This window comes from Sphaeramia orbicularis, chromosome 13, assembly GCF_902148855.1.
Source record: "Sphaeramia orbicularis chromosome 13, fSphaOr1.1, whole genome shotgun sequence".
Lineage (NCBI taxonomy): Eukaryota > Metazoa > Chordata > Actinopteri > Kurtiformes > Apogonidae > Sphaeramia > Sphaeramia orbicularis.
Window position 1 is genome coordinate 32,880,444 of NC_043969.1, and position 18,277 is coordinate 32,898,720.

Sequence of the window (18,277 nt, forward strand, 5' to 3'; positions counted from 1 at the left end):
TTTACACAACATCCTGAGGTTATACCAACGTCCGATGAATACCTGGTGGATACACCCGTGGATCTAATGCCGCTTTCATTGTACTTCTATGTGTTCTAGGTCTATGGTGAATCTATGGGAGCTTTATCCAGTCTGAGCTGATACCAACACTACTACTGAAACATATAAAATACCACATCAAACATCTGAAAGTGATGAAGGGGTCTGGATTTATTATTTATGTGTATGTGTGCATTTACTTATTTATTTGAAAACTTCTATCAATAAAACGAGAAATTCTGTAAATACCTTTGTATTTTATTAACGCTGACATGCATAAGTGCATAATATCATAAATATCTTTCCATCAGATGTCAGTTTTATGTATTTTTAAAATAAATTAAAGGTATTTGACCTTCCAAACACAACTGTGCGCCCTAGCAGGCCCATGTTAAAACAAACAATAAGGACATGCATTTCAGTACACACTGGACCATGTTTAAATAAGTCCAACTCATCAAAGAAAAAGCTACAATCACTTATAACAAATGACACTTCGCATTGAAAAAACACAGTAAATATTTATTTATAAAAAATACAAAATGTTACACTTAATTTACATGATCTTTTCTTGATCTAAAACTTGTAAACCATAGGAATAAGTCACAAAAGTTAAGTAAACTAAAACACCTGACTGTTAAGGACCCTCATTACAATGAGCTGAAAATATTTTTGCTATTCTCTCAGTCTCTTTCTTCATGGATGATGGCGACATGTTGGGGCGCTGTCGAGGGCCTCTAGTGGTCAGAATGCTTTGACCTGGATGGCTCTGTCCCTGCAAGGATCAAAACAAAAACACAGCTAGTGTAAGAGCCTGGGCATGTAACTGAGTTTCAGCAAATACAAGTAGTACTTGTATATCTTGTTTAAAAAAACAACAACAAAAAACTCCAACTGTGTTTACAACCATAATTCAAGTAATTAGTCAAGTAAGAACACAATTGTTGGAGGTGTGGTAACAAATGAGTCACCACTTAAAGAGCAAGCCCTTATTTGGTTTATGTACAGGTTAATGGATATAAATGAGAATAATCACCAAAGTCTGTTCAACAGTTGGTCCACGTGTCACTCTGTAGTATGTACAGTACAACCCATAGATCAGACAGGCTGGATTTGAGCACTTTACAAAGTACTTCCTGATTCCAGCACTTAAATCTGTTGCTTCTAAACGCTGCCTGAAACTGGATACTTGAACACTGGTGTTACACAGGCAAGGCATGTCAACATCTGACTGACAGTTACCCACAAATACAGTCATTGGAACAAGGGATACTGTGGGAAAGATATCTGTTTTAACAAATATCACTGTGTTGTTACAGACATGGAATATACTGGCAAATAGTTCACAGATACTATATTTTAATAATATAGTATTGCACTTTGAAATACATAATATTCAGTACAACCAACTCACCAAGTACAGTCCACCAGTGTGTGAAACTGCATGAGGCAACAAGCTGCTAAGCCACGCACTGTTACCTCAAAGCATTTTAACTCTGACCAAAATCAACCTGTTGACAGCTGCCTTATGAAGTTTCATTCACTGTGACATTTAAAAATCAAATCATCCATTACCATTCACAAAAACAGAAGCCTTCATTAAAGTCTTGTTTTACCCTGTAACAATTTTTAGTTATAAATTCAACTTAATTTATAAAGCACATTTCATGCACAAGTCAGACTCAATGTGCTTCATAACAGGTATATAATACAGCTACAGTATAAAAACAACCATAAAAAGAGAATGCTAGTGCAAGTAAACATTCATATGTGCACACACTTAAACAGGGTTTCTGCAGGTATCAGCAAATCTAATTTAATGCTTTTAATGCCCTTTTAATGCCACTTTAAACAAATTTAATGCTCATGTCCAACTGCAGATACAGTTTTATATTTAGTTTTAGGACAGTTTATCGTCGACAGGCTTTAACCAGCTCCTGAATAGTTCCTCCTCCAACCACTTCTGCTGAAACTTCCATTTTTCCGACATTTGCTAATATTCCCTCCTCTTTCGTCATGGCATGAGCACACTCACAGCACGTTGCATTCCAAACATCCGGTGTTGTGACTTAGTGCATCGGCCATAAACAATAGCCAATTAAAGAGTTCCACCTGTCAATCATCACGCTATACTTCCATTTAAATATCATCAAAATAAATTGTGAATAACAATGCTTTTTTTTTAATCAAGTGTATTTCATTTTTTTATGCCTCTGGACATCATATTTAATGCTTTTTAATGCCATTTAAGCCTTAATTTTCACAAAATCTATTTAATGACCTTTAATGCTTTTTAATGATCCGCATAAACCCTGTTAAACTTGCATATGTGCACATACCCACACATTCACACACGCACACACACAACTCAACACTGTTGAAAAAAAAGATACGTTTTTAATCTGTTTTTAAAAATGTTTACTTATGTGGCATGTCTAACAGTATCAGGCAGGGTGTTCCATTTTTGTGGGGCATACACACTAAAAGCTGCCTCCCCCTTCTTGGATCTGGTGTGAGGGACGAGTATGTTGCCACTGCCTGTTGACTGAAGTGCTCTTCCTGGGGTGTAAGTGATGAGCATATCTGTGATGTACTGAGGTGCAAGGCCATGTAGTGCTTTGTAAACCAGGAGCAGAATTTTGAAATCGATTCTTGTTTTAACGGGTAACCAGTGCAGCCCTGTGTCAATGCCAACACCCCTGTGTCAAGAATGGTGTTAACGGTCAAAGCAAAAGGGGAGCATTTTCCTCCTGCAATAAAACCCAGCAGACCTTTGGTTACATCACTGCAGTATGCCTGAGGAGTGTGCTAAAGGTGACAGGTGGAACAGAAGACAAATGATTCTTCTGGCTCTCAAATTGTTTAAACCAGTCCTCCAGCGCTTCAGTAACTAAAAATATGTGTTGCTTCTAACAGCTGCACAAATACATTATATAATGGTAAATATGCAGACCTCAACCTGCTAATGGTGTATTAGAGTTCATTTACACTGAACAGAATTAGGTATGCACTGTCGGTGAATGGCCTCCACACACCATGTACAACAATGATACAATTTCTTATAACAGAGTAACACTAAAGCTCAAACGTTATATTATTAATGAGATATTCAAGTGCCCATTGAGACTTAACAGTGAGGCAGTGGAGACAGTGAGGAGTGTGAAAGCCAAAGTGGGAGTTGGTGACAAATTCTTACCAGGTCACTAGACGACTGAGAGAAAGAAGGTGCCAAACGTATCGCTCTCATTGACGCCTCCAGTTGGTGAGATGGAAGGAAGAAATTTGGGACTTCCCCAAGAACGGAGCTAGAAGGTAGAATGTTAAAGAAAATAATGTTGTATCTACAAGGCAGTGATGACTGAACAAGAGAGATTTGAGCGGACTTATAGTGATAGTGGTAAATATAGTGAGGTTATGGCCAGACAATGTAACAATGGTTTAAGGATACAGTTGAAGCTGTGAGTCTTCACTGTGCAGGGAAGATGAAACATCATGGCTTTCACTGGGGGGCTCCTGTGTGGGTGATAAACACGTATCACCTAACCCCTTGGTGGCGCTGCTGAGCTCTGTTTCTTCCTCTGTTTCATCACTCTCTGTGTCTGAGGCGTCACTTCCTGATACAGTTTGATGGCGTCCACCTTCCTCTTCGCTGTGTTCTCTACATGTGCATTTTCCACTAGACCCCTGAATGTCAAGATTTACTGTCTGCTGATGTTTGTCTTCCTCACCTTGGTTCAGGTCTGGCTCTTCTGGTTCGTCCAGGTTTTCCAAAGAAACCAGATCAGGGTCTGACAAGATGCTGGTCCAAGGACTGGTTCTATCTGTTAAAGACGTCAGCTCATTTAAATGCCTGGGCTTTACCACAACCTCTTCATAATCTTCATTTTCCTCCTCCTCTTCATCATCAGGAGCAGGTTCCTCATTCCCTCTGTACACTGATCCATCTTCTCCATCTGCTCCTCCTTCGTTTTCATCCTCTGACAGAGCAGTTGTGAAGTTTGGCCCATCTTTTTCTTTGTCAGCCTCAGAGTTTACACGGTCTTCAAATATGTTTGGTTGTGGTGACAGTGGAGGAGACAGAACATGTTGGGGAGAGTGTGGAGTCCTGTGTGGAGTTGGGATCCTCTCAAGGACAGTGTGAGGGCTGTCATCATCAACAGAAGTCAGGATGCTCTGAGGGTTGGAGGGAATTGTCTCCAGACATTTTTCTTGTAATCCTGTTGAAAAAAAGGAACAACTTCAGCAATACTGTTATGAACAAGATTGTAGTAACCCTGCTTTTGTTGTCTGAATTTAATCATTCTGTTTTAAAAATTATAGTGTGGATTTTCACAATGTACATACAAGTTCATGTTTAAAAAACATGAAATCAAAATGTTATTCAGGGCAACTTTAAGACCAACTGGTAAAGGTGATTTGAATATAAGCCCTTTACTGTAACTGGAATGTCCCCAGTTCAACCTTTTCCTTCCTCCCTCATTCCCTTCTAGTTTTTTTCCTTTTTTTTTTGGTTTCAAAAAGACAGGTAATTGTTCAGTTTTCCTGGTGCAAGCTGAACAGCAATGGACATAACAAAATTAATGCATAACCTGATATAAATAGCCAGAGTACTTTCAGAGTGTCAGCACTGAAGCAGAGACATTAGTTGACATTTCAAAATCACATCTCCTTCCTCAGAGGATTAAAGAAGCCCTTTTATGGATGAAGCGTGCAGGCTCAACACAGAACCCAATGAACTCTGGGTGAACTGCCAAGGTAGGGTAGACCGGAAGAAAGTCTATGTGATTGTAATATATTTAAATGGTCAAATTACTAGAATAAGGTTTAAAATGAATGTATTATATGTGTAAGAGCCAAAGCATGATGGCTAATAAGAATTAATGTTTATAAATTTATTTTTTTTAAGTTGCAAATTTCTGATTTTCTTTGTTGCAATTTAATGCACCATCACTGCATATGTGTGTCTTTTGACCTCTTTGCTGTAAGAAAAAGAGAGCTTACGGAGCTTAAGAGTATATAGTTTTTTCCACCATCTGACATGATGTAAATAAGCCTTTTTTGTTTTAATAAATTTTTGGAACGGATTACAGTCTTGTCATTCGTGTCAGAATACAACTCATACGTGATTTTTTTAGAAACAACTGGAAGATCACTACGATCTGTTTTGCGGTTCAAATTATGAAGATTAGTTACACCTAATTGGAGGAGCATCCAGTGATTAATGTACAGTATCCAGACTCTAATCAAACATGAAGCGAATCTCCTTTAGAGAAGAAGAGGAGATGCTCACCACTAATTATAGTGTTCACTTCTCCAACTAATTGCTTGGACTTGAGAAGTAGCTGACTTGTGTCTGTCTCAATGTTCCTCTGTTCCTCTTGCTTGGCGTGAAAGTCTTCATCACTCACAGATGGAAATGTGGGAGTTGAGAGCTTTCGGTTGAAGTATCTCTGAATGTTGTCAAGCTCACTTAGTTTTTTCCTAAAAAAAAAAAAAAAAAAAAAAAAAAAAAAAAAAAGATGGCACCCACATCAAAGGTTTAATGTTTTTTTTTTTTTTTTTTAAACGTACAAAACAGTAGTGAAAAATTTAAATCTGTTATTCTGAGGACCAGTACCTAAGTGTTGACATCAGGATGGAGCTGGATGGAGTGATCTCTCCAACTGCAGTTTGTTCCTGCAGAGTCTGATGATAACGACGAACTTTGTCCATGTGCTCGAAATGACGATCACTCTCACAGGATCTAGACAGACACCAATGACCAATAAATTCACCTGTAGACTGTGGAGATTTGTTTTATATAACATCTAACATGTTAACACTTTAAAAACCTTTCAGAGAACAGCTCATCTGTGTGGTTGGGTGATGAGATCTTCTGTTCAGGATAACGGCTGATGTGAGATGGGAAGCTGCTGTATGTGGCTGTGGTTTGGTAGCTGAGAGGAAAGGCCTGGAAGGAAGCCTGTAAAAGACACAACACAAGAAATACAAACACAAACCACACACATGAGGAATACATGAATGCATATTTGTTTTCCTCATCTATTATGTATGAAAACACTGCTCTTACCGATGAGGTTTTGGCAGATTCTTCACACACAGATTTTCTTTGTCCCCGGAGGTCGTGGATGCCCTTCAAGGGTGTGACTGACACTTTGAGCTGGCCATGACACTGTCCGCTAAAATCTGTGATGTTGTACCAGCCACATACTGACTGAAACCCACAGAGCAACGGAGACAGGTCTACTGCAGCAAATCCAATCACCCTCTCAATTTCTATGGGAGCAGAACAACATAAATAATGACTTTATGTAATTCACAGATTCATGTGACACAGATCATTGAAACCTTTAAGCCTCCTTTACCTCCTTTGTGCCAGACTTTGAACACCAGAGACTGCTGCGGATCAGTCAGAAGTTCCTTTGAGAGCCTAAAAGTTTGAAAAAAAACAAACAAACATCAGGCCTAAGTTTTTTTTAGTGATCTAGATGTTTTAGTTCATGTCTTTGATATGACTTGACCTGCACTCATGTTGATGGTCCCACACAGGGCAGTCACAGTTAGCAATGACATCTGTGGACACTGGTTCAGCAGAGTCCACAGTGACATATGAAACACAACAGCATGGCGCCCCTTCACTGCGGTCTGTAAGAGGACATCCTGTCAAAGAAAGATACAAAGAACAATTTTTAACTGTAAGCTAACATTAACATGATTTCTGCAGGTTACAAGCTAAAGTCACTACTTCTTGTGGATGCAATCTGACAAGTCTGTTTGGAGACACATCTTGTTGACCTTGCAAATACCCGTGTTAGATGACAGGAACATTAACAGAAACAATTCTACTTGTACAGGTTATTTTCCCTAGAAGAAAAGCCACACTGGCCCAAACAATGCACTGACACTAGCTGTGAGTGCTCAAATAAAAACTCTGTGCTGCTATTACCACAACTATTACTACAAACTGTGCGGCAGTATTTGTTGCTGCTTGTTTCACTGTGCATTTTTTTTCTTCTAATCAATATAAATTTTTCCACCGAAACATATTTAATAGTGAAACTTAAGCAGATGTAACTTCAGACTTTTCGGACAAATCAAAATCGTAAATAATATATTTAAATCTAAAAATGTAGATTATTAGATTTTAGAGTGGACCTGCAGAATCTCTGAACAAAACAAAACAAAACAAAAAAAAAAACAAAAAAAAGTAAAGCACATAGCATGTTCACCTTTCAGATTTAGGTGCATAGCACTGTCCACTATGACAGTCACAGGGAAGGACTCATCCATGCTGAAGTCTATGTGAGGTGAAGATGTAAAGTCTATGGTGGTTCTGGAGGATTTTTTCTGATGTTTTCTTTGTGTCCAAGATCGTTTGGGTGAAGTGGGCAAGGAGGCTCGATCATCAGTCTCTACCTCTTCAGATAACAGCGCCCCCTGGCTGTCGGAGTCTACCTGGACGTCGGCTACAGCAGATGCCTCCCTTATGACAGAACCCACTGAGAGGGTGATGTGCACTCTGAGGGCAGCACCCTGCAGATCTGCAGCTGAGCGTCTGAACAGTGGATACACCCCTATGAAACCACAAATCTGTTACTCCATCTGTTGCTGCTGTAATTAATAAGAAGAGTAAAACTGAAACTACAAGTGGATAAATAATTTTCGTTAACTGAGCAAAAAAATTATAATGAACAAAAATTAAATAAAAGCAATGATACAGAACTGTAGGTGAGATCAGTTTTCATCTTTAACTTTTTAGAGTTTGCTTTTGGGCTAACACTGACTACTAACTACTGATTTCTGCTGTGGATCAAGCAATATATATAAAAAAAAAAAAAAAGATATAATATAAAATACAATATAAAAAAAATTAATTCAATTACACTAAATAGTCAAAAACTAAAACTGACTTATTAACTAACTAAATAAATATTCCAACATACAATCACTTAAAAATAAATATATTAAAAAGAAATATATTGTATACACAGTAAATCTAAGGTAAGTAGCCTAAGGTATATAATAATATTTACCACTCAGTGTCAGCTTCTTCTTGGATATCTTTCCAAGAGAGGACAGATCAAGGAATGCTGAGCCCACAAGGCGGTCTGTGTCCGAAGGCCTTTGGGTTTTCTCTTTCTTAAACGTAACCCACACCTGAACCTCCAGCCTTTCCTCACGAAGGTACCACAGCAAAGGCTGAGTGCTCCTCAGTTCCACAGTTCGACTTCCTTCAAAACTCACTGTGGCGGGGCCGTTGTCTTGTCCTTCCTCAACAGAAGGGTGTTTCATCTGAGAGCAGAAAGCCTCCTGGTCATAGAACCTGTACCTGAAGTAGCAGTAGGTTGAGCGCTGAAGTTCACTTTGGCCTGCAAGAAGCAGGCAGTGCAAAGGTAACCACACCCTTGGCATTGAAATAGTCAGAGACATTTCCCTCACACTTTCATCCCAGGTGTCCTCATTTTCTTGCCTTTCCCAGCCCAGTCCTTGGGCTGCTTTAATGACCCTTTCTCTGTCTGAGTGGTGGGCAAAGTTGACTGATATCTCAAGACCTCCAACCAAGATTTGGTGATCCTGAGAAGAACTTGCTTGTTGTGGTGAATACACTCCAAACCAGCCAGCAATACCTTGATTTATAGGAAAAAAGAATATGTAATCATCAAATAATCAATTTAACTGTGAATGACTAAAACTATATAAAAAACTATGTATTTGCTATGGAATACAGTACAACTGAGTTTTATTATTTATTCTTGTATACTTAGGTCTTGACAGGACACCAAGAATTATTTTTTTAATATTTATCTTGGTCTCTTTAGTGGCCCTTAGTGGTGATAAGTGGTAATTGCAGGACTGTTTTTGAGCAAGCAACTCCGCATTGAATAAATTTTAGTTTATATTAAAAAAAACCAAAACTTATATTTATGTAAAAGACATTCCTTTATAATAATAGGGTTTTGCTAAATTTGAAACCTGGATGTACTTATTTTAAACCCAGTTTTGTCTGATGAGAATTGATTGTTGATGCAACTTGATATACGAGTTCAGCATACCTGTACTTTTATGGATGAGATCAGTCAGTGGGATTTTCGCTGTACCTAAAGGCACATCTTTGGGTCTGGAAGTATCCATTGCTGCAACAAACAGCACAAAATAAATATTAATAAATAAATATTTTAGAGGCAACTGTTGATGATGGAGGTAAAAACAATGCTCCTTTCTGAGAGGATACCAAACTTCGCAATTTTTAAAATCTCTGAACCTTTCCGACTCTCTTTATTCCAGACAGTGAAGATAGCAGAGGCCTGCTCCAGCTGCTCAGCCAGGCTAGAGGTCTCCCCAGTGCTCCTCTGAACCAACAGATCGCAGCACAATTCCGTGTGATGGTCAAACTCTGGACTGAAGGTCCTCGCTGCTACACGGGTACATCTCTTCTCATTCTCAGGCAAGAAGGACAGTTGAATTGTGACAAAGCTGTTTACTCCCACCTCAGCATAGTAGGCAAACTTTTGATTTTGCTCTGACAAGACCCTGTACCAGAGAGGCAAAAGAGTAACAGGACATTTAATTTGTTAGGCCAGAGTCCATTTAATGGTATTTAAATAATATCTAGCTTTGTTTTGTTACAATATGAGATTATAAGAAAAATAATATTGCAATGCTATTGAAAATAACCCCTTAGTTCTGTTCAATTGCTTTCAATTTGTACTTTTATATGCAGTCTCACTGATTCAAATCAATAATCTTCATGTAAGAATAATACCAAAGTACCTTTTGGCGTATCTACTAAAAGCTTCACATTAATTTTTGAATTCCACTCAAACATTAGAGTTGTTGTTGTCTTTAAGATAGTGGAAGTGGTGTACCTTGCTGCAGCCTGCAAACCAGATGCTCTGTGAATTTTAATCACAAGGGTTACAACTCGAGACGCAGCACCTCTCCCCATCTGTCCATCAGATCTCACAGGCCTGTGTTTGTAACAAATGCTTACATCAAGCAGACCTAAAACACAACACAGACTATTTACTTACAGATGCTATAAGTTTTCTATATAGTATAGTACAGTCTCCTCTGTGCTTGTATGTACCTGAGGGCTGAGGCTGATGTCCTGTGGGACTGTCGGTCCGGGGAACCAGTGGCAGTGAGAATGTTTGAGCTTCATTTGGATGCTGTCTTTGCATGGTGACCATGGCGCACAATTTGGACAATGGAAGTACACCTTTAGCCACAAGCTGATCTCGCACATTTGGATAGTAATATCTGTTGAGACATGTAAACCATACATGCATCACCAGTAAATATTCAATTTTTATCTTTTAAATTAATAGTTGGTACTAGTTGTTGACTACAATTTTCAACCCGTTTCAATTGTAGCCAACAACTAGCTCTAAAGCAAAGTGTCCCATCCCTTGTACTCTTTCTGTGCCAGGAAATTAAAGCTATATATTTCAGCTAAGGATGGGTCATAATTTTGCATTATTTGAATAATTATTAAACTATGAAAACAACTGTCATGCAGCTGTTATCTTGTTTTACGAGACAGTTTTTCCTTCCTTTCGCACTCCTGAACAGGACCCATCAAGCCTCCCAGGAAAAATCTAAGAGGCTGTGCATCTCTTTTGAGATGCACATGAGAACGTGCAGTGTATCTGACCCATAAATAGGCTCACTGGTAGACCACATGCAATGTTGATAAGTATTGGTTTTTGCTTGAAATGTCCATTTCTGTCAAATACAGCTGAGCATAACAAATATCAATCAATCAAATTTTATTTATATAGCACCAAATCATAACAAAAGTTATCTCATGGCATTCACATATAGAGCCTGTCAAAACAAAACTTTCTATAGGCCTTGACCCACTGGAAGTATAACACTGTTATTTTGTAAAGTTACCACAAACCTGCACCACACTTCAAACTGGACACTACCACCACCGCTGAGGCGCTGACTTGAAAAAGAGCTGAGAAGCAGCCTCTGGACAGGCACTCCTTCAGGGGCCAATAATACATGTGTCTCAGTGTGGCCAAACACTGGGTCAGGGACACACAGAGTGGTAATTGTACGAAATGGCTTCAGATCGACAGCTGTTGTAGAAGAGATACAAGTCAGAGAGATGCACAATGAAGATATTTTTTCTTTTCACACTGAACATTTTACAACACTAAAGTGGACTTACTGCTCTCTATAAGGTCTTGTTCCATTTTTGCAGTGAGGTCACCTTCCTGATAGGGGAAACTGTACTGGATGTAACAGTCAGCCTCACCCCACACTGTGGACTGCAGTGGTGTCAGCCCACTGACCTTCTCCACTCTGATTACAAACAGATGCTCTCTCATTCGTTCCTGTTGTGCTGTGCTCACCTAAAAGAGAAGGTAAAAAAGAAAGTCACCTTGTATGTGTGTATTTATTTAGATTTGAATATCTTACATTTCATATGTATTTAGATTTCAAATTAACAGATAAGAAATTTTCACACACATATACATATGCGTGATACTGAGTCTGTACTCAGTTATTCTATAGATTTTTTGTTTAAATGATGATATTATTATCAGAATATGGAGACATTATATGTTGAGATTTCTCGATCAACATTCACTTAACAGAAAAACACTTATTCATCTCCTTATTTACTCATACATCTGGTGTTAACACTTACCTTTGTTTGTGAATGTGGCTGGTGATCAAGCAGGTGAAATGGTCTCACTGGATGAGGCAAGGAGTCACTTTCTTCATCTCTCGCTCGCTGTAAGGCAACTATCTGCTCTGAATGGCCCATTGCCAAAATCACCCTGAGGTTTCCGTTACAGCTGCCCGAGAACACGTCAATGACTGGCATGTAGCAGTCCACCCCTAAAACAGGGTACTGTGCTTGCAGGAGAAGGTGGGCAATCTTCTGATCTCTGGAGGGGATAAAAAGAAAACACGAAGGTTAATATATATCACTATGACAGATATATTTTATCCATATGTAAAAGTGTGGAGAATTCTCTCACAGAACACATTTTCTAAACATTTGGTCTGCTCTGAAAGCAAACATTATAGTTGCTTTGGTCATATTACTACCATCCCTACTTAAGAAAATATAAATTCTGGACAGAATCACTTCCTGTTTGGCACAACTTACCTAAAAGACATGTAGAACTGGTGTAGAGGTAATTTGACAAGACCAATGAGCTGATCCTCCCCCAAGGTTCCCATCTTCTGCCACACCTCAATCACCATAACATTGTTCTTCAACCGCTGTAGTAGTTTTGTTGTTAGGGCCACAGGGGTCACCTATGACAAAAAGGACACATAACGGAGTAGAATTTAGCCATTAATACATGGTACAATAAATTATTATGTTAGGAGATTTGCTCTATTGGGCATACCTGTACAAAGTTAAAAGAAGGGTTTGCCTGACCCCAGCTGACAGCAGATCTTGCTGTCTCATCACACCAAAAGAGCTTGCAATTCAAGTACACATTTGGAGCTTGCATAGGCCCACCTTGAAAGTTCCTTCCATCTGGCACCATGAGTAATGCATGCAGCAAAACCTCAGGGTCCTCCTCCACCTGCTGCCAAGATTTATGAGGAAATGTGTGGAGGCTGGGTTGAGAGGACAGCTCTTCTGAGACCTTCAGAGGACTCCAAACATTTAGCCTAGGACCCTCAGGAGACGTAACAGGTAACTCTGCCACAGTAACATCAATACTGGAGCTGGGCTGTTTCTGTGTATGTGAAGGTGATGCGTCTACCAAAGACAACCTGCTTTTGCTTTTTTCAGAGGTTTTATTTGTTGCAACAAGTTCTAGCGTCACCTGAAAAAGAAGGATATCACTCTTTTTGATAACAAATAACAAGCTTTCAACCATTAATCTATGGGTATAAAAGAGTACTTTACCTTCAGAGGTCCGATCTCCTTTGTTTCACTGCTACCTTCCACATTCACCGGCAACACAACAGACTGAGTTAGCTGCTTGCTCTGCAGCAGACAGCGCAGTGGGTGAACTGCCTTGCCAATAAAAACTGGCTGCAACAGAAGAAAGTGTCACAAAACCACCAAAATATCATTTCAAATACATATTGATAAACAATTTAGTTTCTTTTCATAATGTTTCTACATTGATTATTTCACATTATCGGATACATTAAGACGTAATTTAATTTATGTACTCTCAATGTCAACTTCTCAACTTTTTAACTAGAGCACAAATATTTATTCATGTGGCACTAACATTATGTTAACGGTACAGTAAAAGCTTTCAATACAATACCTTAGTAGTATAGCAATTTACCTTGACACACAATAACTTTTAGGTCTAACGTTCATTTGGTCCACTTACCTTCTTTTGGTCATTTTTTCGCGAATAAATCTTGAAAATGAGCTCACTTTCCCACCACTGTTTAACTGTTTTTTTACTTAAGTGGACAGGAAACTCAGAGTGCTGTTGGAACTTCACACCTTAAGATCACAGAAGAGTGTACAGTGTTAGGAGCAGCTAGAAAACCAGTAAATAAGATCTATAAGAAACACTGTTATTTTAGTCTCTATACTGGTCACTTCAATTAAAGCAAATTCTAGCAGATCTTACTGTCTACTGTGGTTTTACTGGAAACAGCTCTGGTCACTTCTTCACCGGCTGCCTTACTGCGATCACGCTGATGGGACATGGAAGCTCGTGGAAACACATACTCAATGAAATATGTGCTGGTGAAAGAGGAAAGATAAAACTTACTTAGGACTGTGAAGAAATTAGTTATTTACATAATGATGTAAAGTAATTTCTTTACCATTTCTTGCTGGTTAATGGTTGAGGAGGCTTCCCTTTATCAGAAGCCTTTCTGGGTGTGGTACTTCTGCTTCCTGAAGGTAAAGTCAGGGAGTCGATAGACACTCTAGCCAGTTGGATCAAACCCAGCATATTCAGTTGATTTGCAGTCAGACCGGGAGGAAAAACGCCATCTAATACCAGACTGAACACAGTGACAGTACATCAAATACTGTAAATAATTCTCATACTGTATGACATGGTATATATTGTTACTTATTCTGCTTTGTTTCACAATGGTTACTTTTAAAGGTAGATTTTGGATTAGACACTCCCCGCCTGCTATCTGGGCTTCTGAGGAGCTTTTTACTGATTATTATCTACTAAAAAGTAATGCAAAGGTCCTTACTCTTCACTGATCTTGGGTCCAGGTTGTGTCAGAGGTTTCCCAGCTCCTAAGATTTGTTTTTTTTGGTGACTTTTTCTTGAAGGCTCTGTCTCCTGTACCTTCAACTCTGTGTCATCTGTTCTGGTATCTGACATCTGAAAGATGACAATAGTCAGTAAGTCCTCTGTATGAAAATAAGTACACTATTTCACCAATAAAACAACTAATAAATATGAGGCTTTGAAAAATCATAGTATAAATTATACACTTACAGGAGTTTTGTAGAACAAATTCTCCAGCAAGCTCTGATCATATTGTGGGTCATTGAGCTCACTATCGCCACACACACTGCTATGGCCAGACAGAGGTTCAGGAAATAAGACCTCTCCATCCCAAGCAGGTAAAGGGGATGAATTTATGCTGCCAAAAAAAACAAAAAACAAATAGATGAAACAACTTGATAAAACTTGCATGTATAAATTATAATGGTAAAATAAATAATAAATAAGAATGAATAATAAATAAATAAATGATAAAATACCTGCCAAGGAGCAGATCCACTGCTCTGTTGTCCATGTCCACAGAGCTGTCAAAGCCACAGTCCGAGACAACAGCCACATCATCAGAAGGTTTGCGGCTTGAATCAGCATGCAGGATATTTTCAAGAAACCTACCAGAGTGTGAAGATAAGGGCCTGCTGATGCAGAATTGATGTAAAAGACACCATGAACTATGCAGTTATGTAAATGTGTGATTTTTTTTTTCAGTTCTTAAATGTGTTTCTTAAAAAATAAATAAATAAAAAACTAACTTGGTAGGTGGTAGAACGTTGTCCTTTGGTAGGGGCAGAGGAGTGTCTTTCAGAGTCGGGCCAGAATTCATGTCACATTTCACAGCTGATTTTACCATAGCATTTCTGAGTTTGTTACCACGCTCCAAAATGACTGAGATGAGAGGAAAAAAATGTTTCAAATATTTTAGGAAGCATTAATGCCATGCCTTTGTATTTATGTTAAGTCATAATGCATCTATACCTGAGATAAGGTCATTAGTTGCTTGTCCATGACCAGGCTCCTCATTTAGAAGATTCACTGCTGTTTGACCATTCTGAGATCTATTTGTACCCGGCATCTGGTTCTCAAGAAACTCTTCATTATCCTTATTTTGGAAATATAAGTGATCTTTCCCTCTAAAATGTATGAAGCGAAATATTTACAGTAAAGTCATTCAGCCCCTAAATAAACTCAATACTGAATATCCACACAGATATCCGAGTAAAAACTCCCATTAAAGAACAACTTCAAACCTTGGCGTGTTTCCACCACTGCTCCCCGCTGACTCTCTTCCACTTCCAGCTGAGACTGATTTGGGCTGTGATGGCACAGTTAATGAGGCGAGTTGTCCTTCAACCCTGAGGTCTGTGGTGGGGCCTGAGCTGCTGCTGTCATAGGCTTCGGCCAGAGGCTCCAAATACAGGGAGACCTGCATTTGTATGATTAGAGAAAAAGCTACAGTGTAGGCTTATACTGTACAATCTGAGAAAATGGTGGCAATTAGCATACCATTTTCAGATTTCCTAAACGCTAAATGCACGAGCATACAATGTCTCTAATCTCTATCTGTTAATAATTTTCTCATCATATACAGGTTCACAAATTGGCATTAGCCATAAAATACATGGAAGAATTCTTACTGTAGCTTAGAGCTGCACAGTTGAATTACAGTGTCAGGCTGTACAATAGTATAATCATAAACAGCTGCAATTTAAAGATCTTGTGTGTATATGGTGATATTTTGGATTCAGTGACCAAGAAAAAAAGAAAGAAGTTGCTACTTTTGAAAAACCCAAAACTAAACAAAAAATGTTTGGATACTAGTGTAAATTTGTGTATTTAAATTAGAAAAAATACACATTTCAACATGATTAGTATTATGTGCATTTTTCAGGGGAAAACCAAGCAAGTAAACTCAATTTGCAATGCCAATACTTTCCACAATAATCTCTATATACGAGTCTTCCTACAGCCCTACTGTATCTGACAGGCTAGGCTTCCTTCCAAAACAAAGCAAACATCAGTGCAGAAGTGCCATTCAGCAACTGAAGCTCACAAGTCAAAGTGAACTCCTGTATGCACTTACCTGTAACTCCCCCAGTTTCTCAGATGTTGGTGATACAAGGGTGTAAAATCCACTTATTGGGTGTGACAGAGAGAGACGGGGGATGCCAGCAACCTGAGCCCGTGCAATTGGCAAATGGTCCGGTTTTGTGAGAATTTCCAGCACCAAAGACCCCATATCTGTTTATACATAATACATTAGTGGACAATTTTATATGTTTACTAAACCACATGAAAGATTTCTTTGTTACCTGTAAGATATGAGGTGAACTGCTTTGGACCACAGCGGATAGGGAATCGTGCTGTGGTCTTGATGGTTTTCTGTGATGTCTGCGATCCATCTCTTGGAAAGAAGTGTGTCCCGTTGGATGACTCCCCCCACCAGCGCAGTCTGACAAAGGTGGCTGAAGGAGGTTTGTGAACTGTCCATAACACCCGGCTTACTGTCACACGCAGGAAGCATCTCAGTTGGCCCTCTACAAGAGGAGGGAGGCTGGTTGATGGAGAAACATCACTGGGGGCTGCTGGAAAGATATATTTGATCACAGGAAAGGAAATATTGTGATAGGGCTGGGAGATTAAATAACATGTTTAAACATTGCAATAATTTCATTCATCATGACTTCTACTGCAGTGTCCAGTATTAAACTTTGATTACTGCATGTACTCTAACAGTTATGCTGCTTAAACAACATTGCTCTGTGTTATTCTGTAACATATTTTTTGGTGTTGTTTCTGTATGTTTGCAGTAAATAACCAAAACAGTGTAAACGTAAGCACAGATTAGTGTTTAGTAACAGGGGATAACTTCAGCTAGCTAGTTATATTAGGGTAGAAACACCATCAAAAATCGATTAAAATAATCGAATAAAAAGCGAAACACATTAACCCAACAAAGAATACGCTACATTAGCCTTGTAGTTATCCTATACACCAGGCTAATGACAGCTGACGTTAACAGCTACACAACTTAGCTGTCATGCTAGCAGGCTAAGCTAACTACAGTTTACCTTTCCTTTTGCTGCTTCCAGTTTTGACCGTCCTCTGTTTTCTGCTCTTCATTTCTCAGCTCAGTGAATGTGGTGACTGGTGAACGGCCAAAGCTGTGACCAAACCGTTTGTAGACATGACTGTCTCACATCTCAGAAAACTAGTAATCCGTTTAACAGGGTTGTTTAGGTTGTGTACGCAGTCACGCACACAAATCCACACAAACGTAGCGCGCAAAAGTGCTACCAAGCAACAAAAGTCTCACCGATAACTTTTGTCCCGCCTCCATTGCCGCTACAGTTTGTAGTGGCATCATGGGAAATTGAGTTTCCCATTCAAACGTCAGCTTTTTTTTCCCAAGAGAGGTACAGATATTTGTAAACAACAAAAATCGATTTCAAAAAATCTAAATTAAAAATAAATAAATAAATAAATAAAATGATGCAGCCTCATTGCATAACTGTCTAAGTCATATTTTTGGCCAAATTGTGAAATAATATGTTTTATGCAGATGCAGGCCAAGAATATGACTTTAGCAATTATGTGCAATTAATGCTTCGTATGTTGTTCCATCTTGAAGGTTCACAATGTGTAAAAGTATATTTTTAAGGTAAGTAAAAACAGGTGGCACTTGTGACATAAGAAAATCATTTGAGTCTTTATTGTCCATATTAAAAGATAGTAAAACTGTGATGCATGGAGGGAAAAGACCAATAAGTGATTTATAAATAAATAAAATCCAATATTCATCACGCTTTTAGAGAGAGAGAGAGAGAGAGAGAGAGAGAGAGAGAGAGAGAGAGAGAGAGAGAGAGAGAGAGAGAGAGAGAGGTGGGTACTGTATTTATCACCAGTAATAATCATAAAGCAGTGTGATAAACAGCATGCAGCGTCTTGAGTGTTGCTGCTGAAGCACGCATGTTTAAAAATCATCATAATCTGAACCTAAAAAAAATGTCGCTTCAATAATTAAGTTCCCACAATGC

The 18,277-nt window shown here is 38.7% G+C and overlaps 1 protein-coding gene across 6 annotated transcripts; it reads right to left on the reverse strand.

Moving 5' to 3' along the window:
* Positions 1-540: 540 nt before the first annotated feature.
* On the reverse strand, positions 541-17,545 carry c2cd3 (C2 domain containing 3 centriole elongation regulator). 6 transcript variants are annotated; one of them, XM_030152718.1, is made up of 33 exons: positions 17,312-17,545; positions 16,553-16,825; positions 16,324-16,481; positions 15,491-15,666; positions 15,219-15,373; positions 14,996-15,128; positions 14,726-14,881; positions 14,457-14,604; positions 14,206-14,339; positions 13,819-14,001; positions 13,620-13,735; positions 13,371-13,489; positions 12,929-13,057; positions 12,417-12,845; positions 12,170-12,321; positions 11,702-11,945; positions 11,219-11,402; positions 10,943-11,126; positions 10,127-10,299; positions 9,906-10,041; positions 9,302-9,570; positions 9,093-9,173; positions 8,073-8,666; positions 7,269-7,613; positions 6,561-6,699; positions 6,405-6,469; positions 6,110-6,315; positions 5,972-5,989; positions 5,657-5,688; positions 5,330-5,520; positions 3,488-4,256; positions 3,236-3,344; positions 541-814 (listed from the first exon to the last, which is right to left on the reverse strand). In XM_030152718.1, the coding sequence occupies exons 1-33, from the start codon at positions 17,361-17,363 to the stop codon at positions 677-679; spliced, it is 6,390 nt and encodes a 2,129-aa protein (XP_030008578.1). In that variant the 5' UTR covers positions 17,364-17,545; the 3' UTR covers positions 541-676. The 6 variants fall into 6 exon arrangements, with proteins under 6 accessions (XP_030008578.1, XP_030008577.1, XP_030008576.1 ...); XM_030152717.1 differs by having other exon boundaries at positions 5,657-5,776; positions 5,871-6,001; positions 17,312-17,544; XM_030152716.1 differs by having other exon boundaries at positions 5,657-5,782; positions 5,871-6,001; positions 14,726-14,878; positions 16,553-16,822; positions 17,312-17,543.
* Positions 17,546-18,277: the final 732 nt, after the last annotated feature.

Coding starts and splice junctions, on each gene's coding strand:
- c2cd3 (XM_030152713.1), bottom strand. CDS start 17,363: ATGAAGAGCAGAAAACAGAGGACGGTCAAAACTGGAAGCAGCAAAAGG. Junction 16,482..16,552: donor GTTCACCTCATATCTTACAG/GTAACAAAGAAA, acceptor ATGTATAAACAG/ATATGGGGTCTTTGGTGCTG. Junction 6,470..6,560: donor GACCATCAACATGAGTGCAG/GTCAAGTCATAT, acceptor TCAAACTTTTAG/GCTCTCAAAGGAACTTCTGA.